Below are 27,162 nucleotides of genomic sequence, written 5' to 3'. Positions count from 1 at the left end.
TCATAAAGATTCCTTTATAAGTTGGGCTAATCCCTGGAAGGCCTAAAAGCGAACAGAGAGAAGAATTAATAAAATTAGGATGCTGTTTAGGAAATGTCTGTCATAACTTGAGAAAATTTAAACAAAGAGTATCCATCTTAGGTTGAGATCAGACAGTAAAAAGTCAGGATTAACCAGTTTTATCTGGGTCAGAGGCCGTCGTGTCCACTAATATACGTAGATGGAAGCATATCAGAGGCCCAGGAAAGTTTTCAAATCCTTATTCCCTCAAGATCATCATCTTCTCCCAGAACACGAATTATTTTTTTCATATACTCTCTCACCTGCACATGCCTTCTGTAGAGTTTCTGTTGTCCAGTTCTACGCGTATATAACTTATGAAAAGCATATTTAATGACATGAGAAAGCAAGTCAATCAAGAACACACCCGGAGACAACCCATCTCCAAGGATAAGTATACACTCTTCTTACACTTCCTGGACTCTTCAGTTTATGGCGCTTTTGTGGGTTCCCGACACACAGTTCTTAAGAACTTGCTTCTTGGTTTCCTGTAATCCTGGTTAAAGCTGGACTTTGTGATTAAGCAATTACTTAACTCTAATCATTAATATTATTCTATTTGACCCTTCCACCAGAGATAGAGACGGATGGCTTCATGAATTTTTACTATGGCTCATGTTAATTCTATGAAGGAGTGAAAGAGGTTCTCTTTTTAACGTGTTGATAATTTGCCAACACTGTTGAGCAGGTCTGACATGTATTCATGAAACCAATAAAATTCAACTCCAATTTGGTCACGTCATTTGTCTATAGAAGCCTGGCAACTTCTCTGAATGGTAGTTTGTGACTTTCCAACTAATACCCATTTTGCAGAAACCCAAGAAGCTATCAAATAATATTGTAACTCACAGAAGGAACACAAAAAATAAATGGATATCTACTTTTACTCTAAAGAGAATATTGTACTCACCATGTCCATCTGCTCTGGAGAAGCTAAAGAGAAGGATGCTCTGAAGTAGGGGCAAGGAGCTGAACTATCAAGGTAGAAATGATATCCAGGAAGCATGAATATCTAAGAGAGTTTATGGAAAACAGGTGATGTACCATTAAAGAAAACTAAAAGAAAATATAGGTGAATCTAATCTCCAAGTGGAGGATGACTTTTAAACTTAAAAAGCAATGAAAGAAATCACAAGAGAAAAATCAATTTATATAAAATTACTTCATGTCGTACAATAAAACTAAAAGCATAGAAACCAGTGTTTACAATAAATACAGCAATTTTACCTTTTCTCCATATATTATAAAGAATGCACAGAAACAGAGGAAGAACCTTAAAATGGACAAGGACAGCTTATTCAAGAAATAGAAATGGTAATAAACACGGATAAATGTTTAACATAACTAGAAAAGTAAAATAAATCCAATGAAATATCATTTTTAAAAATATTTCATTTTTTTAAGTTAAACTGTAGGTGATTTACAATGCTGTGTTAGTTTCAGGTATACAGCATAGTGATTCAGTTATACATATGTGTATATGTATATGTATATCTATCGATCTATCCTTTTTCATATTCTTTTTCCTTATAGGTTATTATAAAATACTGAGTATAGTTCCCTGTGCTATATAGTAGGTCCTTGTTGGTTAGCTATTTTATACATAATAGTGTATGCATGTTAATCCCAAACTCCTAATTTATCCCTTCCCCACTTTCCCGTTTGGTAACCATAAGTTTGCTTTCTATGTTTGTGGGTCTATTTCCATTTTGTAAATAAATTCATTTGTATCATTTTTTTAGATTCCACGTAAGTGATATCATATGATATCTGTCTTTCTCTGTCTGACTTACTTAGTATGATCATCTCTAGGTTGATCCATGCTGCTGCAAATGGCATTATTTCATTCTGAGTAATTCTGGCTGAGTAATATTCCATTGTATATATGTACCACATCTTCTTTATCTGTTCCTCTGTTGATGGACATTTAAGTTGCTTCCATGTCCTGTCTATTGTAAATAGTGCTGCAGTGAACATTGGGGTGCATGTATTTTTTTGAATTATACTTTTCTCCATATATATTCCCAGGAGTGGGATAACTGGATCATATGGTAACTCTACTTTTAGTTTCCTTATGAACCTCCATACTTTTCTCCATGGTGGCTGCACCATTGTACATTCCCACCAGCAGTGTAGGAGGGTCCTGTTTTCTCCACACCCTCTCCATCCTTTATTAATTGTAGACATTTTGATGATGGGCATTCTGACCAGTGTGAGGTGATACCTCATTGTAGTTTCGATTTGCATTTCTCTAATAATTAGTGATATTGAGCATCTTTTCATGTGCCTGTTGGCCATCTGTATGTATTCTTTGGAGAAATGTCTTTTTAGGTCTTCTGCCCAATCTTGGATTGGGTTGTTTGTTTTTTTGATATTGCGCTGTATGAGCTGTTTGTATACTTTGGAAATTAATCTCTTGTCAATCGCATCATTTGCAAATATTTGTTCCCATTCTGTAGGTCGCCTTTTTGTTTTCTTATGCTTTCCTTTGCTGTGCAAAAGCTTTTAAGTAGGTCCCATTTATTTATTTTTGTTTTTATTTCCATTAATCTAGGAGACAGAATGAAAAAGATATTGCTGTGATTTATGTCAAAGAGTGTTCTTCCTGTTTTGCTGTAGTTTTGTATTTTCCAGTCTTACATTTAGGTCTGTAAGCCATTTTCAATTTATTTTTGTTTATGATGTTAGAGAATGTTCTAATTTCATTCTTTTACATGAAACTGTCCAGTTCTCCCAGCAACACTTACTGAAGAGACTGTCTTTTCTCCACTGTATTTTCTTGCTTCCTTTGTTGTAGATTAATTTGCCATAGTTGCATGGGTTTATTTCTGGGCTTTCTCTCCTGTTCCAGTGGTCTATATTTCTGTTTTTGTTCCAGTACCTTACTGTTTTGATTACTGCAGCTTTGTAGTATAGTGTGAAGTCAGGGAATGTGACTCGTCCAGATCCATTCTTCTTTCTCAAGATTGCTTTGGCTATTAGGGGTCTTTTGTGTTTCCATACACATGTTAAAATTATTTTAGTTCTGTGAAAAATGCCACTGGTAATTTGATACAGGGATTGCATTGAACCTGTAGTTGGCCTTGGATAGTAAGGTCATTTTGACAATATTGATTCTTCCAATCCAAGAACATGCTATATCTTTCCATCTGTTTGGTTGTCTTCAATTTCTTTCATCAGCATCTTACAGTTTTCCAAGTACAGGTCTTCTGCCTTTTTAGGTAGGTTTATTCCTAGGTATTTTATTCTTTTAGATGTGATGGTAAATGGGATTTTTTCCTTAATTTCTCTTTCTGCTCTTTTGTTGTTAGTGTATAGAAATGCAACAAATTTCTGTGTATTTATTTTGTATCATGCAACTTTACCAAATTCATTGATGAGCTCTAGTAGTTTTCTGGTAGCATCTTTAGGATTCTCTATGTATAGCATCATCTGCAAACAGTGACAGTTTTACTTCTTCTTTTCCACTTTTGATTCCTTCTATTTCTTTTTCTTCTCTGATTGCTGTGTCTAGGTCTTCCAAAACTTTGTTGAATAAAAGTGGCGAGTGGGGCATCCTTGTCTTGTTCCTCACCTTAGAAGAAATCCTTTCAGATTTTCACCATTGAGTATGATGTTAGCTGTGGGTTTTTCATATACAGCCTTTATTATGTTAAGGTGTGTTCCCTCTATACCCACTTTCTGGAGAGTTTTTTATCATAAATGAATGTTGCATTTTATCAGAAGCTTTTCTTGCCTCTATTGAAATGATCATATGGTTTTTATTCTTCAATTTGTCAATGTGGTATATCACACGGATTGATTTGTGGATATTGAAAAAAACTCAAAAAACACAAACATGTGGAGGCTAAACAATATGCTACTAAACAACCAATGGATCACTGAAGAAATTAAAGAGAAAATCAAAAATACCTAGAGATAAATGAAAATGAAAACACAAGTATCTAAAACCTATGGGATGCAGCAAAAGCAGTTCCAAGAGGGAAGTTTATATCAATACAATCATACCTCAGGAAACAACAAAAATCCCAGATAAACAGCCTAACCTTACACCTAAAGCAACTAGAGAAAGAAGAACAAACCAAACCCATAGTTAGTAGAAGGAAAGAAATCATAAAGATCAGAGCAGAAATAAATTAAATAGAGACTAAGAAGACAGTAGAAAAGATCAATGAAACTAAAAGCTGGTTCTTGGGAAAGATAAACAAAATTGATAAACCTTGAGGCAGACTCATCAAGAAAAAAAGGGAGATGGCCCAACTCAGTAAAATCAGAAATGAAAAGAAGTTACAACCAACACCACAGACATATAAAGGACCAGAAGGGACTACTACAAGCAAGTATATACTAATAAAATGGACAACCTAGAAGAAATGGCCAAATTCTGAGAAAGGTACAACCTCCCAAACCTGAAGCAGGAAGAAAGAGAAAATGTGAACAGAGCAGTTATCAGCACTGAAATTGAACCAGTGAGTTAAAAACTCCCAACAAGCAAAAGTCCAGGACCAGATGGCTTCACAGGTAAATTCTATCAAACATTTAGAGAAGAGCTAACTCCTATCCTTCTGAAACTATTCCAAAAAATTGCAGAGAAAGGGACACTTCCAAACTCATTCTATGAGGCCACTATCACCCTACTACCAAAATCAGACAAAGACGCCACAAGAAAAGAAAAGTACAGGCCAGTATAACTAATGAACATAGATGCAAAGATCCTTAACAAAATACTAGCAAACCGAATCCAATAACACATCAAAAAGATCATACACCATGATCAAGTGGGATTTATCCCAGGGATGCAAGGATTTTTCAACATCTGCAAATCAATCAGTGTTAAATACCCTTTTAGAGTTATCAAATTTGGGGGTGACCTTTCAGCCTGGAGTTGAAAGATAAGTAGGCATAGGCCAAGCAAAAAGTAGGGGAAGAGTCTGTCAGGGAGAAGATACAGAGTGTAGTGTCCCCGAGATGCAAAGAAAATTGGTCACTCAAAGAGGTGGAAACACTTAATACATAGAGTAAAGATGTAAGGAGTAAAGATGATAGGTAATGGTGTCAAAACGGTGGGACACCTGCTCTTCTTGGTGACTTCTGTGGGCAACAGCTCGCTGCCCCAGAGCATGTGTCTTCTGCTTCCTGCGCATGAAAACACACTGTCCCCAGCCTCTTTCTAGATGCCTGTGGCTGCGTGATTGAATCCCAGCCAGGAGAGGGGACGTTGTGGTGCTGCTTCTCGGCCTGGCCCTGAACGTCTCCCTGTGTGACCCACCATGCCCTCTCAATGCTGCGGTCATCATGGATCCGTGTGTTGAAAAACTCAGAGCAAGAAGGTGGGAGGAACCTGGGTCTCTGACTCACGGCAGGAGCAGAGGAGCCTGTAGACCACATCTTTGAAAACTGTGCGTGAGTCAGAACTAAGCCGGGTTGTGTTAAGTCTTTGAGATTGTTGTCTAGTAAAATCATGACATTCAGAACTTTAAGAAACTGCTTGTTTTTTCATGGTGTAAATCTGGCCCCTGGTTGTTGAAGTTAGGTGAGCTGGGAATGAAATGATTTGGGGGCATTCTGGGGAGAAAATTTCAAGGCCGAAGATGAGGTTTTTTTTTTTTTTTTTTCCTGATTAGCAATGAAATGAAAACTGTCATTTCTACCAATATTGGGGAACAGTTTAGGGATGTGCCAGAAGCAAGTTTCTGTAGAGAAGGAGGGAGTGGTAATAATCTTGCAAGGTGACCAAAATCTGGGTTAAGAGAGTGGTGTTAAAGTTAGAGATTATTTAGAAAAGCTGAAGGTCTATGCAACAGGGTATATGGAATAAAGAAAAGGAACTGAAAAAACTATAATAAAATATGAAGCCTGTATCCTTATCTCCTAGCTCAGGGATACAATCAAATAGCCATTTATCAAATATTGTGAATAATAATGGCAGTGATAACAAAGCAAAGAAAATGTAATAAAATTGATTAATTGTACTAAAATGTACTTATATGAGTTGTCATTTAAGTATTTATTAAGCACTTTCTATGTGCTGTTATTAACATTAAAACAATTCATAAAGCATGAGTCCTGCGGTCAAGTACGATGATTACAGAGAATGAGTGACTTTCCCAGGGCAGTGGATTGGCTCTCGGGTCCAGGCAGCCAGTTCCCAGCTCTGACCTCTAGACTGTCTCTTATGCTCTAGCATAGGAGTTTGCCAACAACAACATGATCTGTTCTCTGTACTCACTGCCTCAAGACAAAAGTGATACTAGAAACAGATCTTGGTGTTTACAAAAGAGTGACGAACATGATAAAGGAATTAATTAATGGAGAACGGTTGATTGGTTTGGTAAATTGGAAAGCTACACAGAAGCATATTTAGATGTCTCAGCTTAATTAGTGCCTCTGAATGAAGTCTAAGTAGAAATGATTTAAGTATAAAAGGAGAAAAAAACCTAGAAATCCTTGCGGGCTAATTTTAAGTGAAAAAAGCAGGATATAAACTTTTCTGTGTAATTTTAATCCTGTAAAATAATTGCACAGCCATATCAAACAAACAAACCACCCGATTAAAAAATGGGCACGAGACCTGAATGTACATTTTTCCAGAGAAGACATACAGATGGCTAAAAAGCACATGAAAAGATGCTCAACATCATTAATCATCAGGTTAATGCCAATCATTAACCATTAATCATCAATGCAAATCAAAACCACAATGAGATATCACGTCACACTTATCAAAATAGCAACCATCAAATGGACAACAAATAACAAATGCTGGTGAGGATGCAGAGAAAAGAGAACACTTGTAAACTGTTGGTGGGAATGTAAATTGGTGAAGCATTATGGAAAATAGTATGCAGCTTCCTCAAAAGACGAAAAACAGAACTACCATATGACCCAGAAATTCCACTTGTGGGTATATGTCCAAAGAAAATGAAAACACTAATTAAAAACGATACATGCACCCCAGTGTTCATTTCAGCATTATTTATAATTGCCAAGATATGGAAACAACCTAAGGGCCCATCAGCAGATGAATGGATAAAGAATATGTGAGATATATATATATATATATATATATATATATATATATATATATATATATATATATATATATATAGTGATGTGATACACAAAGTTATAAAATGAATGAAATAATGCCATTTGTGACAACATGGATGGACTTGGAGGGTATTATGCTTAGTGAAATAAGTCAGAGAAAGACAAATATGCACTTACATGCAGAATGTAAAAAAATAAAACGAATAAATACAACAAAAAGAAAGAGACACACATAATAGAGACAAACTGGTGCTTACCAGTGGGAAGAGGGAAGGGGGAAGGGCACGATAGGGGTAGAGGATTAAGAGGTACAAACTATTATGTATAAAATAAAGAAGATACAATGACATATTGTACAGCACAGGGAATATGACCAATTTTTTATAATAACTTTAAGGAGTCTAATTGTTAAAAATATTGAATCACTATGTTGTACACCTGAAACTAATGTAATATTGTAAAGCATTATACTTTCATAAAAAAATAATTTCATAGGCAAACTACTAGATATATACAAGCTGTTCAAGAAAATATTTCACAAATGGTCATAAAATCTGGGTGGTAAAATTATGAGCTATTTTAAAATTTTTCATTATGCTTTCATGAAGAATCATGTTACCATGAGTATGCTTTACTTTCCTAATCAGGAAAAAAATCCTTTTATTTTAATACTAATGGCTTATAGTTACCAGTGGTTAAGGGGAGGAGGGTTAAATTGGGAGTTTGGGACTGATATATACAACTACTATATATAAGACAGATAACTAATAAGGCCCTACTATATAGCACAGGGAACTCTACTCAATACTCTGTAATGGCCTATATGGGAAAAGAATCTAAAAAAAAGTGGATAGATGTATATGTATAACTGAATCACTTTGCTGTACACCTGAAACTAACAACATTGTAAATCAACTATACTCCAATAAAAATTTTTTTAAAATGTTACTGGCTAATACTTATTAAGCATTTACTATGTGCCAGTACTTTATCCATATTTATTGCTTTCATCATCATAGCAACCCTAAGAGGGAAAGGTTCTTATTATCTGCATTTTACCCAAAGTCACATATTAGTCTAAGTACTTTATCCATATTTATTGCTTTCATCATCATAGCAACTCTAAGAGGGAGAGGTTCTTATTATCTGCATTTTACCCAATGCCACATATAAGGGCAGGGCTGGAGCTGGGATTCACACCCAAGGACGTGACTGCAGAGAGTGTGTGCTCTTAGCCACTTAGCTAATCAGTGGCTGAGCTGAATGACTGTATTTCCCCTGGTTTAGACGAGGAGACTATTTCTGTCACCCAAAATCTATTATGTACTTAGTAAGGAGATAATGTATCTGATAGGCAAACATTATGCCTTGGGTTGGTGGGCAACGATAGATATCTCTTGGCATTTTTTTTTTTTTTTTTTTTTTTTTTGCGGTACGCGGGCCTCTCACTGTTGTGGCCTCTCCCGTTGCGGAGCACAGGCTCCGGACGCGCAGGCTCAGCGGCCATGGCTCACGGGCCCAGCCGCTGCACGGCATGTGGGATCTTCCCGGACCAGGGCACGAACCCGTGTCCCCTGCATCAGCAGGTGGACTCTCAACCACTACGCCACCAGGGAAGCCCTCTCTTGCCATTTTATTAAGATATTACTTTACAGAAAAAATGTAGCTTTTCTTCCTGTTTTACCTCTTTCTTAAAGGCTTTCTCTTCAATCAGTTTTCTTACATCATGAAGGCCCTTAATTTTAACCCATAAAAACATTCCAGCAGTAGGAACATGCCATTCTGCCAAACCTACAAACAAAAGAAGAGAAGAAATATTTCCCGAGACCATTTTTGATGATGTCAACTATATCGCTGAAATGACAAATTGCAGTAACTATAAACTAGTATTTCCAAAAAAGTTCCTTCAGGGATAGCATTTTAAAAACTATAGTTTTATGAGTCCTGAAAATTGATGCTCTGAGTTTTATTTTAAAAAGTAAGGGCAGGGTTTGAAAGGGAGAGAGGAGACTTGTGTGTTTATTTATTATTTTAGTGGGTCTCTGGGCAGTGCGGGACATCCAGTGCCATGCCCACCTTCCTTCCTTAGCACTGCCCCTAAGCCAAACACAGCTCTTTCAGTTTTAGGAGTGGATTCCTCAACTCTTTCTAGAGGCTTCTAGTGTTTCAATAAATCCTATCATTTATGTAATTGTTCATAAGTCTAATGAATTGAAGTTTTTATCAGAATGTAATTAATTATGAAAGGAGTACATAAAATTAAGAAATTCTGGTCATTTGTAGGCTTTATGCTTCATTGAACATAAGGATAGAGAAACCAAGAAGAAAGAATAATTATTTTGATTTTGATTATTACCTTTTAAAAAAAAACCTTGATGTTGATTAAAGCCTTTTTTTCAACTTCACTATAGGAAATGGTAGAATAGTACTCTTATCAAAAAGATAGTAATTCTATTTTTACCAGGACTACATAGGGAACAAGATATGAGGGAAATAAGAAGTGAATACTTTGTATTTACTATTATTCTTGCCAAAGGCATTTTTAGTGGTGTAATTAAAGCCATGCAATTCATTTTACTTTCTTCCTTAATAGAAAATTAAATCTAAACCATTTTGAAATCCAATCAGCAATAGAAAATATTAGATAAATGAGGTTAATGATTAAAAGGCAAATTGTCTGTAATGAGAAACCTGACTTAGATTGTACTATTTTGTCTTTATGGAGTCAGAGAAGGAGTATGTTGTTGATTTCACAATTCCTCTTCTATATGGAGCAAAATTTTGAAAAGCTTTTGAGTACAGATATTATTTAACTTTAAGTAGGTTATTGCTGGTTGATTGTTAGACTAATTGGTCGTTTTTCTTCGAACCACAGTTACTTTGCAGCAGTCAGGTATAGTAGAAATGCGTAGAATTGTGCCAGGGTTTGTGCTCTTACTTCTGAGATCATTCATAGGGTAACATTTTCTTGACAAGAATACTCCTGGACCCTGTTTCCTTCCCCAGGGTTATTAACAATACTCTGTGGTGTGTATCACTCACTCATATAAGGGCTACTGTTCATCCCAGGACACGATGTAAGTTCCACTCACCACTTAACCACTTGTCTGCAGCTGCCAATAATGCATCCCTCTGCTTTCTATAGAAATCAATAATCCTAGAAGAAGAAAACAATGAAAAGGATGTGTTTGCTACATTGATTGCAGACACTAAAAGGCCCTGGAGTCCATTCTATAAGAATCTATTTTCTATATTGATGAAAATGTTGAATTCTTGATGAGGAAATAGAGCGTATTTATTTGACCTGTCTGATGGTAAACATTTTTACCATGTGGGCTTTTCATTATTTTGGAATAATTCAAAAGTGAAAATTAACAGAGTGAAGTCCATGTCTATGTAAAGTATGGAACCTAAATACAGCACCTGTGTCTGCGGGAGCCAGGAAGCCCTATTCTCCCCAGGAGCTAAAAGGGATGAGACAGTTATAAGGTTCATCCTCTAAAATGTGTTTTTTTGCCAAACATAGCATCAAATCACTCTTGATTATGTGCAAACGACCCTAAGAAGATGCAACAACCTGCACGAAGCCTTATAGGGTCAGCGACTTATAACAACGTTGATTAATAACAATGACAACAATAATAGTAAAAATAACAAATATTTATATGGTCCTTGCTGTGTGCTGGAAACTGCTGTACCATATGAATATATTTCAGCTAAGTTGATCTTTGTAATACCCTTATTAGGCAGGTCATTATTTCCACTCTACTGATAAAGAGAATGAGGCACAAGGTGAAATGAACTTTCCTGCAGTCACTGCTCATCACAGAGCCTGGACTTAGGTCAGACTGTCCAGCCCCAGATCCACCCAATAACTGCCGCCCTAGATGGCCTCTCTAAATATAAAACACATACAGTCTATATATGAAGTTATACAATATATTTAGAGATTTTTGTATCCAGAATGAAAGTCCTAAATGTTCTAAATGGATAGTGGAATTTGGTTGATAACAGATACAGAAAATATAGAAAAAGCCCCCAACTTGATAAAACATGGGATATCTGCACTTTGTGGAATGTATAATGTCAAAGAAATGTCCATTCTACATAAACTACCCCTTTTGCATTCTTAGGTAGCAGTTCTGTCATTAAGGTATGATTCTCAAGGTTGCCTTAGGGATGGGTCCAGTAATTTCTCAAAGCTTGTAAAGAAATTTATACATTCTCCAAAAATAATTTTACTGTATTTTAGTTAAAATACATTCCAGCTGGTGTCTGTAGGGAGCTTAGCACATGGGCAGTGAAGGCAGACATCGGGCCACCACACGGGTTTGAACCCTTGCTCTCAGATTCCAGGACAACGAAGCTAACAGTGTGTTACTTCATCAAAACTCTTCCGCCCTGTGGAGTCCAACGCAGTTTTTATGGGATTCCTGGGCTAGATGCCAGGACACAGCTGAATAAGATCTCTGACCCTCAAGGAGTTTGGTCTACACTGTGAAACAGCGTAGGTCCATTCAAATCTCTTTGGTATACACTGTGAAACAGCATAGGTCCATTCAAATCTCTTTTGCCTTTTAGAGCAAACATCTGCTGTGCGTGGTCTCCTAATTCAGTCCATGCGGAACTAGAGTTGCAATCAGTGATTTCTCTCTCTGCCACCGACCCGCAGTCATATTTGCCAACATCTGTTTTATTTTAGGATCTGATTCAAAAAATTCCTACCTGGGTGAAAGTGCTGGTGTGCATTGTTGAAACTTCTGTGTGTAAAACAATTCTCTCGATCAAGGGCTTTGGACCAGTTATAAACCCTATTTGCAACCTGCACAAAGAGAGAAAAGGCACAATACTAACCCTGCTTTAACAATGAATACCTTGTTACTGATTTCATGGGGAAGAAAGTTGTGACCTGGGGACAAATGGACCTAGACAGTTAACACATTCTAATAAAACAACTTCTTATTTAAAATACACATTTAAATTAAATTGTACAGTTAAAATAGAATGCATATCTGACCAGGTATTTCTCAATGTGCTCTTTCATATATGCAACCAAAAACCTGACCAGTCCCCCTACAGCTATAAATTTAGTGGCCAAGTATCTTTGACCACTTGGAAGGATTGGTAGAAAAGCCTCTTATGAATAGATAAAATCAAACGGGAATACAAGTATCTTAAATGAGAACTGTTTGCAGTAAAAGATGCTGAGGTGCAGCCTCTGTCACCTTTAGATGCAGCCTGAAGGCACGGCCAGGGCCTTACCCAGAGGACAGGACTTTGGAAAAAGAGTCAGCTCGGATGACACGCCCATCAACGTCCATGGAGAGAAAAGTCGGTGCCCAGGGCTTGAAATGGAAGAAAAATACTGTTGGTTTGGGAAGTCTGTTAGAGACCGTATCCCTACTTTGTGCAGAGAGTGGGGAGGAATGGATTTGGAGAACAGTAGGACAAACATCCTTTTTCTTGTCTTCATCTCAGCCCTTTGAAATGGAGTAAGAACCAGAGATGCACGTTCTTCTATTCGTATCTGCCGATCTCCCCGGCTTTTCTGCCAAACACACACACACGTCCTCGCACTTGCTCACGATGCCACTCCCGTGAGTTTAGAGGAACCGCACACAAGACCTCCTTGTCCCAAGGCTTGAGATCCAGGATGAACAGATTTCGAGGAAGGATTCAAGAAAAACTAGTTTGGAAAAGACCGAAACGAAGAGGGCCGTCAGCATTCAGGGCTGTTTAGGAAGAGATGCTGAGCCTTAGACCAACTAGAAACACAGCAAAGGTGCAAGTGAGGACGAGCAGTGCAGTCGGTCTGCAATGCTGAAACGTCCATGTTTACTTCAGACGTAAATGCCAACAAGAAAGGGGGCCGTGGTCGTGTTGAAGGTGCGCGGCAGGCAGACATGGTATCCAGGCAAACTAGATAAAAAGCCAAGAGTTCTGTTTCTTCTCCGTAGAAATAGAGTGGGGACTGAGTGCACGTGTTTGTAATGTGCAGCCCTGAGAGCAAATACTGTGTTGGATTTTGCGGAATTGGGCACTGGGAGTCTGTACCACTACCGTTGTCTCCTAGGAAACCATGCTCGTGGACAGAGGTGTACATATGTAGTGGGAAAGGATCTAAAAGCCCATGATTCTGCAGGAAAGTCCCTGACCCTAAGTGACAGGGATGGCGAGCGGGCAGCCTGATGCTCGGAACGCGCCTCCTCTGCCCACCGCCGCCTCAGGACCGAGCGCGGCCGTTCTCTTTCCGCCTGGACACGCCTCCCAAGTCCTCCGCCCGTCAGCCACCCCCGAGAGACTGAGGTTGACACCCAAGGAGACACCTACTCCCTAACCCTGGCACGATGTCTAAGGAGCCACGACCCGGATTTGGAGTCCAGACGACCCTCACCCGTGACTCACTCGACCCTCTACGTGCCTGGCACGGGGAGCCAGCCGCTATTCTAAAGGTAAAGAGCAATAGCAGAGATGAAAATACTCGGCAGCCCGGCTAAACTCACATCAGCACAGTAACTTACGGCCACTTGTCTACCGATTGTGGGCTGAGTTGACACTGCACTTACCCTGTTGAACTGCATAAAATAGTAAGGATCGTCTTCTATGATGAGGAAGTCGTATTTTCTTGCGAGCTAAAAAAGGTTAAAGGAGCATGTTTATTTCTTCAGAGCGCTCGAAGATGAAAATCACTTGGAATCATAGTTCTTTGTACTCGTTTCTGTGTAGCTTAATATGTGATTTTAGAACAGTGTTTATAGTGAAAATCTTAGGCATCATGTTCAGCTACCTAGAGGAGACTTTACAAAAGGAGCCTGCCTCCTATTTTAAAGGAATTTCTTTGTAACCTGAAATGACAAGAAGTAGGAAAGGGAAGGGACAGGTTGAAAATACAAACATAAAATAATGAAAATCAAACTTGGGGCCAATTATTAAATAACCTCATAGAGTTTAACATCACACCAAGAATAACATTTCTCTCAATGAAAATATCAAAGGGAAAGAAAAATCTCATAGTCAACAAGAGTGTAATAGTCTCTTGAATTTAAATTCATGGCGACCCTGGCATAGATGACTTCCTTTTATTAAAAATCATTTTCCTTGAGAGCAAGGGGTAATGAGAAGGAACTTGCAGAGCACTCTTCTAAAGGGTCAGAACAAAACAAGAACACAGCCACATAGCACATTCTTTGAAAATACCTCATAGATTTCCTTTTTGCGGTTAGTTGTTAATGAGTTCCCAGCAGGGTTGTTGCCATTTGGGACAGTATAAAGAAATTTGGGGGTGTTTTTCTCGGGGTTCTTTGAATCTTCTGGTTTCCATTTGGAAAGTATTTCTCTGAGGGAGTGTGGAATAATCCCGTGCTCATCACTGGAAACATTAATCATGTTGCAGCCCAGGGGTTGCAGCTGTCCAGTACAAAGAGAAAAGAAAGCCGGAGACTCAGACTTGATACAAAATATCAGTGTCACTGGTTCTTCCCCTAAGGAGAATGTTACCATTTATACCCTTAAACACAAACCTGTTACCATTTATACCCTTAAACACAAACCTGTTACCATTTATACCCTTAAACACAAACCTGCACTCAGCTCTACGCCCACAGTGCATTATCTTTATAACTATGGTTGGAACTGGTTCACAAAATAGGTGTTTATTAAGGAATGTTTTTTGACAAAGTAAATTAATCTTATAAAGCATCTATGGTGCTAATACATAAAATAGTTATAAGCAGAGGTGATATTCAAAATATTGGACAGGTGGTGTAGCATGGGCACATCAGATACAGAGCAGGCTGGAATGGGGTCCTGGAGGCCCCCTACCATGCCAGCATTGGCTCTGTACTATGGGGTGTTCAGGTTGGCCTTAGGAGAGGGACCAGGGGAGCCAGGGTGGTGCTGGGGCACCAAGGAGCGTCAGGGCAGTGGCTTACCAAGGCATGTGGATACTATACTGTACCGATTGCAAAGGCTGAAGCCACAAGTAGTGGCCTTGTTTATAGACATTGTTTTATGAATGGTTTGTGTTTTTATGTTTTATGTTTGTGGACGAACATAAAGAAAAAAATCGGAACTCAATAAGTAACAAGCAAAGGAAATCATCAAGGAATGGAAAGACAGCCTACAGAATGGAGAAGCTATTTGCAAACAATGGAACTGACAAGGGATTAATTTCCAAAATATACAGACAGCTCATAGAGCTCAATATCGAAAAAAACAAACAAACAACCCAGTCCAAAATTGGGCAGAAGATCTAAATAGACATTTCTCCAAAGAAGATGTGCAGATGGCCAACAGGCACGTGAAAAGATGCTCAGTGTTACTAATCATTAGAGAAATGCAAATGAAAACTGCAATGATGTACCACCTCACACCTGTCAGAATGGCCATCATCAAAAAGTCTACAAATAATAAATGCTGGAGAGGGTGTGGAGGAAAGGGAACTCTCCTGCACTGTTGGTGGGAATGTAAATTGATACAGCCACTATGGAGAACAGTATGGAGGTTCACCTTATGATCCAGCAGTCCCCTTTCTGGTCATATATCTGGAGAAAACCATACTTTAAAAGACACATGCACCCCAATGTTCATTGCAGCATTATTTACAATAGCCAAGACATGGAAGCAGCCTAAGTGTCCATTGACAGAGGAATGGATAAAGATGTGGTATGTATATGTATGTGTGTATATACATACACACACACACACACACACACACACACATATACACAATGGAATATTACTCAGCCATAAAAAGATTGAAATAATGCCATTTTCTGCAACATGCATGGATCTAGAGATTATCATAGTAAGTGAAGTAAGTCAGATGGAGAAATACAAATATCATATAATATTGCCTATATATGGAATCTGATAAAATGATACAAATGAACCTATTTACAAAACAAATAGACACACACAGACATCGAAAACAAACTTATGGCTACAAAGGGAGAAAGAGGAGTGGAGGGATAAATTAGGAGTTAGGGATTAACATATACACATTACTATACATAAAATAGGTAACCAACAAGAACGTATTGTATAGCACAGGGAACTATACTCAGTATCTTGTAATAACCTATAATGGAAAAGAATCTGAAAGTTATACATGTATAACTGAATCAGTCTGGTGTACATCTGAAATGAACACAACATTGTAAATCAAGTACAATATATTTCAATAAAAATTAAAAAAAATAGCAATAACTGAGTGAGGTTCTCAGAAAAAATATTTTCAAAGGATAAGCAAACAATTTTCTTAGCAGCCAAATGTAGAATTATGCACTGAGAATAATCCAGACCCCACTTATGGTAAATTTAAAAGGTCTTAGACTTAGAAATCACATAAACATGAATAAAAGAAGTCAATATTGGACCATGAGATAAACACACATGAACCGTCGGCATATTCCCTCACAGCCTGGCAGTGGTCTCTGTTTGGGTGTGTGAAAACGTGTGTGTATGTGTGCTGTTTACATAGACAAAAATTTTATATTTATAGGCATTGTATAATCTTACGTCTTAGGAGTTTAGGAAAATAATTAACAATTAGTACCCAGTCACTAAGAAAAGGTAATTACTTTATTTTAGTTTTTTAAATTACAGCAAAATATGTAAATAACAAAATTTGCCATTTTAAAGTGTGTGACTCAGTGGCATTAATTACATTCACAATGTGTGCATCCATCGTCACTATTAATTTCCAAAATCTTTTCATCACTCCAAACAGACCCCCTGTATCATTAAGCAATAACTCCCCACTTCCCCCTCCCTCAGCCCCTGGTAACCACTAAGCAACTTTCTGTCTTTATGAGTTTGCCTATTTCAGATATTTTGTACAAGTGGAATCATACAATACGTGTCCTTTTGTGTCTGGCTTCTTTCACTTGGCATACTGCTTTCAAGGTTTATCCATGTTGTAGCAGGTGTCAGAACTTCCTTCCTTCTTCTGGCTGAATAATATTCCATTGTGTGGATGGACCACATTTTATTCATGCATTGATGTACACTTGGGCTGCTCCATGTTTTGGCTATTGTGAATAATGCTGCTATGAACGTTTATGTTTCTGTTTGAGCCCCAGTTTTCAAATCTTTTTGGGTACATACTAGGAGTGGAATTTGTGTGTCCACAGTAATTCTATGTTTAATTTTTTAAGGCACTGATAAGCTGTTTTCCACAGGGGCTGCACCACTTTACATTTCCACTAGCAATGTACTGTGGTTCCAGATTCTCTACATATTCACCATTACTTGCTATATTCCATTAAAAAAATAATAGCCATCCTAGTATGTGTGAAGTAATATCTCCTATGGTTTTGACTTTCATTTCTCTAATGACTAGTGATGTTGAGCATCTTTTCATGTACTTATTGGCCATTTATATATCTTCTTTGGAGAAATGTCTATCCAAGTCCTTTTTATTTTATTTTATTATTAATAAAAATAATAATTTTTATTATTATTATTTTTTTTGTGGTACGCGGGCCTCTCACTGTTGTGGCCTCTCCCGTTGCGGAGCACAGGATCCGGACGCGCAGGCTCAGCGGCCATGGCTCACGGGCCCAGCCGCTCCGCGGCATGTGGGATCTTCCCGGACCGGGGCACGAACCCGTGTCCCCTGCATCGGCAGGCGGACTCTCAACCACTGCGCCACCAGGGAAACCCCCTTTGTCTATTTTTAAATTAATTTCTTTGTCTTTTGTTTTTTAGTTGTAGGAGGTCTATATACTCTGGATATTGAACTCTTACCATATATATGATTTGCATGTATTTTCTCCCACTCTGTAGGCTGTTTTTTCACTTTCTTCATAATGTCCTTTGACGCTCAAAAGAGTTTAATTTTTGATGAAGTCCAATTTATCTATATTTTTGTTGTTGATTGTATTTTTGTTGTTATATCTAAGAATAGTGCCAAATCCAAGGTCAAGAAGATTTGCCTTATGTTTTCATCTAAGAGTTTATAGTTTTAGCTCTTAATTTAAATGTTTGATCCATTTTGAGTTAAATTTTTATATGGCATGAGGTGAGGGTCCAGTTTCTTTCTTTTGCACGTGGAAATACAGTTATCCCAGCCAAATTTGTTGAAGAGACTTTTTTTTTTTCCTGTTGAATGGTTTTGGTACCCTTGTCAAAATCAGTTGGTCACAGCTGTATGGTTTATTTCTGAACTCTCAATTCTATCCCATTGGGATATGTATCTAGCCTTAATGCCAGTAGCAGCTGGTTTTGATTACTGCAGATTAAGCCAGTTGGTTTTGAAATTGGGAACCGAGGATCTTCTAACTTTGCACTTTTTCAAGATTGGTTTGCCTATTTGGACCCTTTCCAATCCCAAATGAACTTGAGGATTGGCTTTTCTATTTCTGCAAAAAAGGCTATTGGAATTTTGATAGGGATTGCATGGAATCTGTAAATTGCTGTGGTAGTATTAACACCTGAACAGTATTAAGTCTTCCAACCCAGGAGAAGGTGATGCCTTTTGGTTTATTGGCATCTTCTTTAATTTCTTTCAGCAATGTTTTTTAGTTATTAATGTGGAAGTCTTTCACCCATTTTGTTAGGTTTATTCCCAGGTATTTTATTCTATTGGATGCTATTACAAATGTAATTTTCTTAATTTCCTTTTCAGATTGTTTATTAGAAAAGCAGTGTTTATAATATATTTTTACCCCTACTTGGGAGTGTTGAGGAAGTATGCCTTTCATCAAGACTAGCTAATTGCTTTCTCTGTATATTCATTTTTCACCAAGATAATATTAAATTAAAAAAAAAAGATAATCCATGAAGTTAGATTCAGTAGAGCATAAGGGTCATCTCATTAAATCCCCTACTCTAAGCTAGAATTACTTTGCTAGCATTCATGTCAGGTGGCCATTGAGAGTTACTCTGAGCCCCTGCAGTGATGGGCAGTGCTTTACTCCTCAGAGAGCTGGTAAGGCTGATGGTTGGACTGTTGTTACATTGAGTTGAAACTGTTTCCCTGTAGTTTCCACTCTTTGGTTCAAGTTCTATGAACCTGAGGACAGGCACAGACAAATCTAACTCCTCTGTCACATGGCTAGCTTTAATGTACTTGAGGACAATTCTCATGCCCCCGTGGAGTCTTCTCTTTCTGCAGAAAAGAGCATAGTTCCTAAAACAATTCAGCCTATGGTATTATTTCCATTTCTTTGTTCACGCTGGTCGCTTTTCTCCGACTGTGCTCCAGCCTGTATTCACATCAACCCAAAAGTATTGTGCCCCCCACAGTGGTGTGTTCTGACCAGGGCACAGCAGAGCAGGTGATCCAATTCCTCATTCTGGATATTAGAGTCCCGTTAATTAACACTGGAGAGGAAAGTCCTGATCATACCATGTTACTGTACAGTTAGCCTACACTGACATATGGCCATCCTTACGCATGTGGTCATATAGGTGGTAGTGAAAACATGTCTTTGTAAATTAAGTCACGTTTCAGGTAGAATATTAACAAAGCTGGACATGATTTTGCATGACCCAATTTTAGCACCTCTACGTTTAGACTTTGTAAGGAGAAACGTATAACGCACAGGGTACATTTCACATATTTTGCGTATATTAATGATTCTCCTGTTTAAGAAGAAAGATGCTATTTTATGTTTCAGTGGACAGAGAATTCTCAAGGAGCAGTGGTTTCTATTTTGTTATCAGCAAGAGAGTTGCCTTTTGTAGAAATGTGTACTCACAGCATGAATTGTTCCTGAATAAATAGGTTCATTTACGAGGATATTATCTCCAGGATTAACGATCATTTCAAATACCTAACAAAAGAAGCATAGGTTAGCTTGGTTAGTTTGGTTTCCAGTTTTAGAAAATACCCCTCCCCCCCGCTTTTTTTTTTTTTTAGTTTGGGCTCACTAGGATTCTAGAGAAGGAGTTGGCAAGTTTTCTGTAAATGCCAGATGGGACGTATGTTGTGAGCCCTGGTGTCTCCACTGCAACTACTCATCTCTGCCTCAAGGTGAGAAAGCTGTAGACAAAAGTCAGCCAATGCTGTGGCTGAGTTCCAATAAAACTCTATTTCCAGAATCAGACAAGGACTGGCTTGGCTCTCAAGCCACAGTTTGCAAACCTCCGTTCTAGGCTGGAAAAAAAAAATAAGTGCTTTGGCTCCTAAAATTTATTTATTCCTTTTATTCCTTTTCTGAAAAAATTTTAAAATATTTGCTATAAGCCAGGCCTGTGTAAAGGATGTAGATAAATGATGAGCCTAAAGGCATGGTTTTTACCCTCATGGAGGTACTAGTCCACCATTCTGACTAAATCTTATACGAGTCACAGAACCATTCTTTCATGCCCTGTGACGTTTCACAATCCCCAGGTCAAGCCTCTCCTCCCTATTATTTTAACAACCTAGAGCTCTTGACAAACAGCACGGCCGTTATACATTGGGACGGAAGATTTGACTTTTGTTTCCTGATTTGGTCTAGGATATTCCATTTACTTTTCCTTATGAGCTTTTGGCATTTTATGACAGTATCATCCTCTGACAAGTTTCTAATTGATTCAGGATTTACAGGACCTCCTAGGACCAAACAAATCACTGGGTGGCTTGTGTATTATCCATGGATCAGATGGAAACCTCATCACATACATTTCCCCTGTCAATTAGGGGACATGAGAAAGTCAAATATCCTAAATGAGGAGGGAGGGCTGTTTATCATCTGAGACACGGACACCTAAAATAATATCCATCCTGGAGAACAAAGTGGGAGAAATATTAAACCGGATTTCCAGGAGGCCTCTGGAACAAGCATGGCTATAAGCCAGTGAGTTACTGATGCATTTGGCCATCTATGCTCTCTTCCTCTTTGATATGACTGATGTTGCAACAGACAAAGAAGAAACTTTCTTGTGCATCTTTCTGGGGAAAAAAAGGTACATAATGTCCCTTCCAAAGAAAAGAATTTCACTGAAAAGAACTTTTTTGTCCTACTAGTCTGGAGCATCACAAATGTTTCTCTTCAAGAAAAAGAATCAAACAGCAGCTAATCCTTTTATTTTCCCTAATTCAGTCCAAAAAGGGGGAGGAAAATTATAAAGTCTTATTACTTTAATACCTTATTCTGTAAAAATAATTTAATTGAAATTCATTAAAACTAACCAGATTATAGCTTTCACATTTACATAAGAAAGAAGAGCAAGAAAGCTACTCTGGTTTGAGATAAACAAGAGTCAGACTTTCATCTAGATGTGAGGACTGAATGTAGAGCCTCCTTATCCAGGACTAATTATTGATGAAAAAGAAAAGAAAAAAATAGATGAAACTGAGAACCATATATGCAGTCTCTTTATCCGGGGACCCCCCCAGTGGTGGTTACCTCAGTGGAGTTCCTGGAACCCAGGAGAGAGGCAGAGAGAGAGAGAGAGAGAGAAGGAGAGAGAGAAAGTAACCCAGAGGAGAAGTCAGCCACAGACACAGACATATACGTAGACATGGAGAAGCACAGCCAAGAGGGAGTCAGGGTACAAGAGGCAGCCGGCACAGATGATAACACCAGCAGACACACAAAGGAATGACGTTTCATCTCAGGAGTATCAGGATACACCCTCAAAGAATTTAAAAGTCATACACTGAAATGTTATAGCCACAAGCAAAACTGAAATTTAGCCTGACTCTCCGAGTCAGATGAAAGTAAGCAGCGCTCACTAAGCTGCAGGTAGGGGTTGAGTTCTTCCTGAACCGGAATCTTGTCCTAATGACTCAGAGCTCCGGGTCAATGATGATGGGATCTCTGTTTAAGAGAAATCAGGTTGCAAATGAAGCAACTGACAAAGGATTAATCTCCAAAGTATACAGGCAGCTCATGCAGCTCAATATCAAAAAAACAAACAATCCAAAAATGGGCAGAAGACCAAATAGACATTTTTCCAAAGAACACATACAGATGGACAAGAAGCACATGAAGAGATGCTCAAGGTCACTAATCGTTAGAGAAATGCAAATCAAAACCACAATGAGGTATCACCTCACACCATTCAGAATGGCCATCATCAAAAAATCTACAAACAATAAATGTTGGAGAGGGTGTGGAGAAAAGGGAACCCTCTTGCCCTGTTGGTGGGAATGTAAATTGATGCAGCCACTATGGAGAACAGAATGGAGGTTCCTTAAAAAACTAAAAATAGAACTACCATACGACCCAGCAATCCCACTACTGGGAATATATCCTGAGAAATCTGTAATTCAAAAAGGAACATGTACCACAATGTTCATTGCAGCACTGTTTACAATAGCCAGAATATGGAAGCAACCTAAATGTCCATCGACAGAGGAATGGATAAAGAAGATGTGGCACAGATATACAATGGAATATTACTCAGCCATAAAGAGGAACAAAACTGAGTTATTTGTAGTGAGGTGGGTGGACCTAGAGACTGTCATACAGAGTGAAATAAGTCAGAAAGAGAAAAATAAATACTGTATGCTAATGCATATATATGGAATCTAAAAAAAACGGTATTGATGAACCTAGTGGCAGGGCAGGAATAAAGATGCAGATGTAGAGAACAGACTTGAAGACCCAGAGTGGGGAAGGGGAAGCTGGGATGAAGTGAGAAAGTGTTATGGACATATACACACTACCAAATGTAAAATAAATAGCTAGTAGGAAGCTGCTGCATAGCACAGGGAGATCAACTGGATGCTTTGTGACCACCTAGAGGGGTGGGATAGGGAGGGTGGGAGGGAGGGGATATGGGGATGTATGTATGCATATGGCTGACTGACTGTTGTACAGCAGAAACTAACACAACATTGTAAAGCAATTATACTCCAATAAAGATGTGAAAAAAAGAAAGAGAAATCAGGTTGGTGAATGTCTTTATGCTCTGTTTATGATTCTAGGTGAAGACAAGGAAGACTTCGTAGGCCACAAAACATGATGCTCTGTGGTAAGGGAGAGATGGCTGTATGGGTGAGCATAGTATTTGATTCTTCCCGCGGGTGCCTTTCCTTCCAGTCTTACCTTACAGAGACCTTCTTGGCTGCCACATGTGACACACATGTCCATTTGTCCTTGGCTGGGTGGATAATGGATGGTGGGAGGATTATGCAATTTTACTTGTAACTGTTTTAGCCAGGATAACAGCTCTGGGAGGCTAAAGTATAAAATGCATTTAAAAATTGACAGTAGTGAAAATCGTAATAATAGTAGACAGGCACTAAATGGTGGCTTTATACCAGGCACTTTATACATTCAATTTAAAGGTCCTCAAATGCTGTTTGCCAATACTAATATCTTTACTTAAAAGACAAGGCAACAGACTTAGAGATTAAGAAATCCACATAAAGTTAATCAGTTGGTGATTAAAAGAGCTTTCTTATTCCAAAGCCTGTACTTTTTCTTTTACATTAGAGCACTCACTGCGTAATTAATTTTTTGTTTCCCTTAGGGTGATTTCTGTAGGATACCTAGAAGTGCAGGTTCAGTAAGTTCTTTGCATCATGGAAAGAAAAGCCTAGGTATACATTATATACAATACAATTTTTATGCACCCAACATGCATTATTCTTCAATCACAGAGCAAACAGCCTTTAATAAAGTGTAATTCATAGACGCTCTGCAAGTTACCCTTTATCACTGGAAGAAGACCAGCTAAGGAAAGCCTTAGAATATGTGTTCCAGTTGCCTTTATGAAATTAAACACATCTGAACTGAGGGCAACATGCTTACATAGCTGCCTGTTTAGAAAGGGAACATAATCATTAAAAAATTTCCCCAGGCGCTTCCCTGGTGGCACAGTGGTTGAGAGTCCGCCTGCCAATGCAGGGGACACGGGTTCGTACCCCGGTCTGGGAAGATCCCACGTGCCGCGGAGCGGCTGGGCCCGTGAGCCATGGCCTCTCAGCCTGCGCGTCCAGAGCCTGTGCTCCGCAACGGGAGAGGCCACGACAGTGAGAGGCCTGCGTACCACAAAAAAAAAAAAAAAAAAAAAAAAAAAATTTCCCCAGGACCTAAACTGGCTGCTTCCTGGGTCATCCATTTCCTCCTTTCTCCTACCCTGCTTCTTTACATAGCTATATTCTTGTTTTTTCTTTTCCCAGTCTCAGCTCAAATGGAACCACCTTCCAAAAACCTCTCCCTCCCCTAGTCATATAAGGTTGAGAAGCAGTCCCTGGCGCCTTAGGCATTCAGTATCATTGCTGCAATTATTTTTTCTTCTAAAACTCTTCCCCAAACCTTCCTCACTGCTGAATACCCAGTTAAAAAACGCACACGTCACTCTATCAGCGGGCTGTAGAATATTGCTCATGGAAATGAACCAACAAGGTTACGTTATCTACTGATCAGTACCCAGCACTCTGAGAATACTGCGGTGCTCTCTTCATCATCTCTTCATCAAATTGGATGGTCTCTCCGTTGTCTGTGGTGATAACCGCAGACTTGAAAGGGAACGTGTTGGGGTTTGGTGCTCCGGTCGCCAGGGAGAGGACAGATTTCGATTTCGATGACCTGCCCAATATCTCAGCTACAACAAATAAGGAGAAGAAACACTTTCAGTGAAGCCCTTCCTAAACAGAGCTGGTTCAGCATGCTGCGTTAAAGTCAGTAAAACTTTAAAGTGTAACGATTTCTAGTGATAGAATGCTGGTCCGAAAGAAACCTAGAAGATGCCTTTTTTTGGGGACCGACCTCACCGGTGGAGGAACTAAGGAACAGACACGTGCATCTAAGAAGGCGGAGTGATCAGGCAGACAAGCCAAGGGTCACAGTAACAGAAAACGGGCTTCCACTCGGCCCGTCCGTGCCCGGCTCCGCGCGCACCCCTCTCTCTCCGGCGAACCCGCCCTCCCCACTCCGCACGCGCCCGCACGCTGAGCCGAACCCCGACTCCTGTGCCCGGAAGAGCCCTCTGGAGCCTAAGCAGGACGTGTCCACAGCGGCCTGCCCTCTCTCTACTGCTGATGGCCCGCCCTCGTGCCCGTTCCAGCGCGCCTTCTGTGCCAGGTCTGCGCAGAGCCGGGCTCAGGCCGCCCCGAGCAGCTCTGCGGGGACCGCCGCCTCCAGTGGGAGAGCAGGGCCCGGACTCACTCATGACTCGAATGGCAGAAGGCTTTCTGGCCGCGCTCGCAGCCGTGATGAACCGCGTGTAATTCATTCTCGGATTCCAAGCGGCGCGGCAAGCCCCGCCTTAGGTGGTTGAAGCCTGGGAAAACCAAGGATCCGCGTCAATCCTGCCCCCTAATCCCTGCCCTGGAAAGGCCACCTCTGCCGTCCCCCGCGTCTGGTCTGGCGCGCGGAGCCAGGAGAGGCCGCCGAAGGCCCGGCTGGTGGCTGCGCGAGAGCCCGGTTAGGATCCGGCCTGGCGCGTAGCAGGACCGGCGGAGTCCACGGGCAGGTTAGGATGCGTGCCCCGCCCCATCCCGGCCCCGCCCCTGCCACGCCCCCCCCGGCCCCTCCACCCGGCCCCCGCCACGCCCCTGCATCCCGCCCCCTCCCTCATGCCTCTAGCCCGTCCCGCCCGTGACCGCCTGTCCTGCTGGGGACCTGACCCCGCGCCTGCAGCCTGCTCTCTTTGTTGGCGCAGGCAGTGCGGGAGGCCGCATTTAATGATTTACCACTGGGTGTTTTGCACAAGGTACTTAATCTTTCTGGGCATCAGTTTGCTCACAGGGCTGTGGGCAGGATGAAATCAGGGAATCTCAGACACTCCTCAGCACAGTGACCTGATCTTACAAAAGCCTTCAGTTACTGTTAGCTATTATTATGACTAGTAACAACGTTCTTAGCAAAACTAAGGACTCAGTTTCCTAATGGTTTTTGCTAGAGAAACTGGCAACTTTTAAGGCAGATTATGTCCTTAGTTCATTCATGTAGGCAATTAAGGGTCTTTGTGAGGTTACCTATTTAAAGAAGTGTTGCCTCTGCATTTTTCTAGAAATTAGCTCAAGAAGCTCTAACTAACCTCTAAATTATAAACCATAGTTAATTATTAAATAAAAGTGGAGATGTTGATGTTACTGGAGATTCAGGATTCCTCTCCCACCCCATTAGTGTGGTTCCCTTGGATACTTAGATACCTTAGATACACAAACTTAAATTTCTTCCCTTTGGTTGTAGGAACCTGTTTGTGAAAGGTCTTTGGTGTTCTCAGGTCTATGCTGCTTATAATATTTATTACATAGAGACTTTTTTTTTAAGTACGGAACTAATATCCACCCATATTTCCAATCAATAGCAATAAAACTAAAGGAGTCAAAACTAAAGAGATTTCAGGCCAGCTCATCATAAGATGCAGGCTCTCAAGCTTCATGGGTTTGCTGAATTTTCTACTTGGCTGCTGGAGCTGGACAGGTGAGAGGCTGAAGGTGCTGATTCATTATGAGGTGGTGATGATTTAGGTCAGGTAGGGAGGCAGAGAAGTGGCCCATCAAGGCAGCTACTGGAACGCAGGGGACCTGAGGGTTGTGCTTAGAAAATGCAGGCAGAGAATGTCCACAGTGGTGGGAAAGGGTAGGCAAGGGCTAAGTTGGGGACAGCTTACCTGACAATCAGAAGCTGAAAACTGAAGAGATAGTTGATTGCCAGAGAAATCCAACAGACCAGACTTTGAAATTGTCAGGAGCAACCGTAGGAGTTCTTTCCCGGGTGTGGGGTGAGTGAGCGAGGTCACAGCTCAGGCTGCCTTTTAAAGGCTTGGACTTGGCTTAGGACTCCTGGGGACAGAATGTATGGAAGGGCCAGGGCTTGTGGACCCAGTCATCCTCTAAACAGTTGTTGAGTGCTTCCTCTGTGCTGGGGGCTGTAACACGTCTAAAGAGATGGTGGAGACCAGCCACAGGTCTGGAGGCTGGAAGTGCAGGATGAAGGTGTCAGCAGGGGTGGTTCTCCCTGAGACCTGTGACCAGGAATCTGTTCCAGGCCTCTCGGCTAGATACTGGTGGTTTGCTGGTAATTTGTAATGTTCCTTGGCTTGTGGTTGCATCTTCATCTTCACGTGGTGTCTCCCTCTTGTGTGCATGTCTCTGTGTTCAAACTTCCCTGTTTTATATGGATACCAGTCACATTAGACTAGGGCTCACCTTCATCA

General features: G+C 39.9%; 1 protein-coding gene across 1 annotated transcript; it reads right to left on the bottom strand.

Moving 5' to 3' along the window:
• Positions 1–25,230, bottom strand: LOC103077196 (kynurenine/alpha-aminoadipate aminotransferase, mitochondrial). Its single transcript, XM_007457385.1, has 14 exons — positions 25,160–25,230; positions 24,897–24,904; positions 24,426–24,600; positions 23,097–23,229; positions 19,815–19,889; positions 14,308–14,517; positions 13,677–13,742; positions 12,373–12,455; positions 11,836–11,932; positions 10,534–10,574; positions 10,203–10,267; positions 8,795–8,901; positions 971–1,072; positions 1–42 (listed from the first exon to the last, which is right to left on the bottom strand). Exons 1-14 carry the CDS (start codon positions 25,228–25,230, stop codon positions 1–3), a joined length of 1,275 nt encoding a protein of 424 aa, XP_007457447.1.
• Positions 25,231–27,162: the final 1,932 nt, after the last annotated feature.

This window comes from Lipotes vexillifer, unplaced genomic scaffold (genome assembly GCF_000442215.2).
Source record: "Lipotes vexillifer unplaced genomic scaffold, Lipotes_vexillifer_v1.1 scaffold668, whole genome shotgun sequence".
NCBI lineage: Eukaryota > Metazoa > Chordata > Mammalia > Artiodactyla > Lipotidae > Lipotes > Lipotes vexillifer.
Note: the sequence above shows the minus strand (reverse complement) of the source record. Positions and strands in the feature narration are given on the sequence as shown.

What these genes read in the sequence shown, in the direction of transcription:
- LOC103077196 (XM_007457385.1), bottom strand. Translation starts at nt 25,230, where the DNA reads ATGAATTACACGCGGTTCATCACGGCTGCGAGCGCGGCCAGAAAGCCT. An exon ending in GCCAAGAAGGTCTCTGTAAG is followed by an intron (nt 19,890 to 23,096) that starts GTAAGACTGGAA and finishes TTCTTTTGTTAG; the next exon opens with GTATTTGAAATGATCGTTAA. An exon ending in CTCCAGAGCAGATGGACATG is followed by an intron (nt 43 to 970) that starts GTGAGTACAATA and finishes GTTCGCTTTTAG; the next exon opens with GCCTTCCAGGGATTAGCCCA.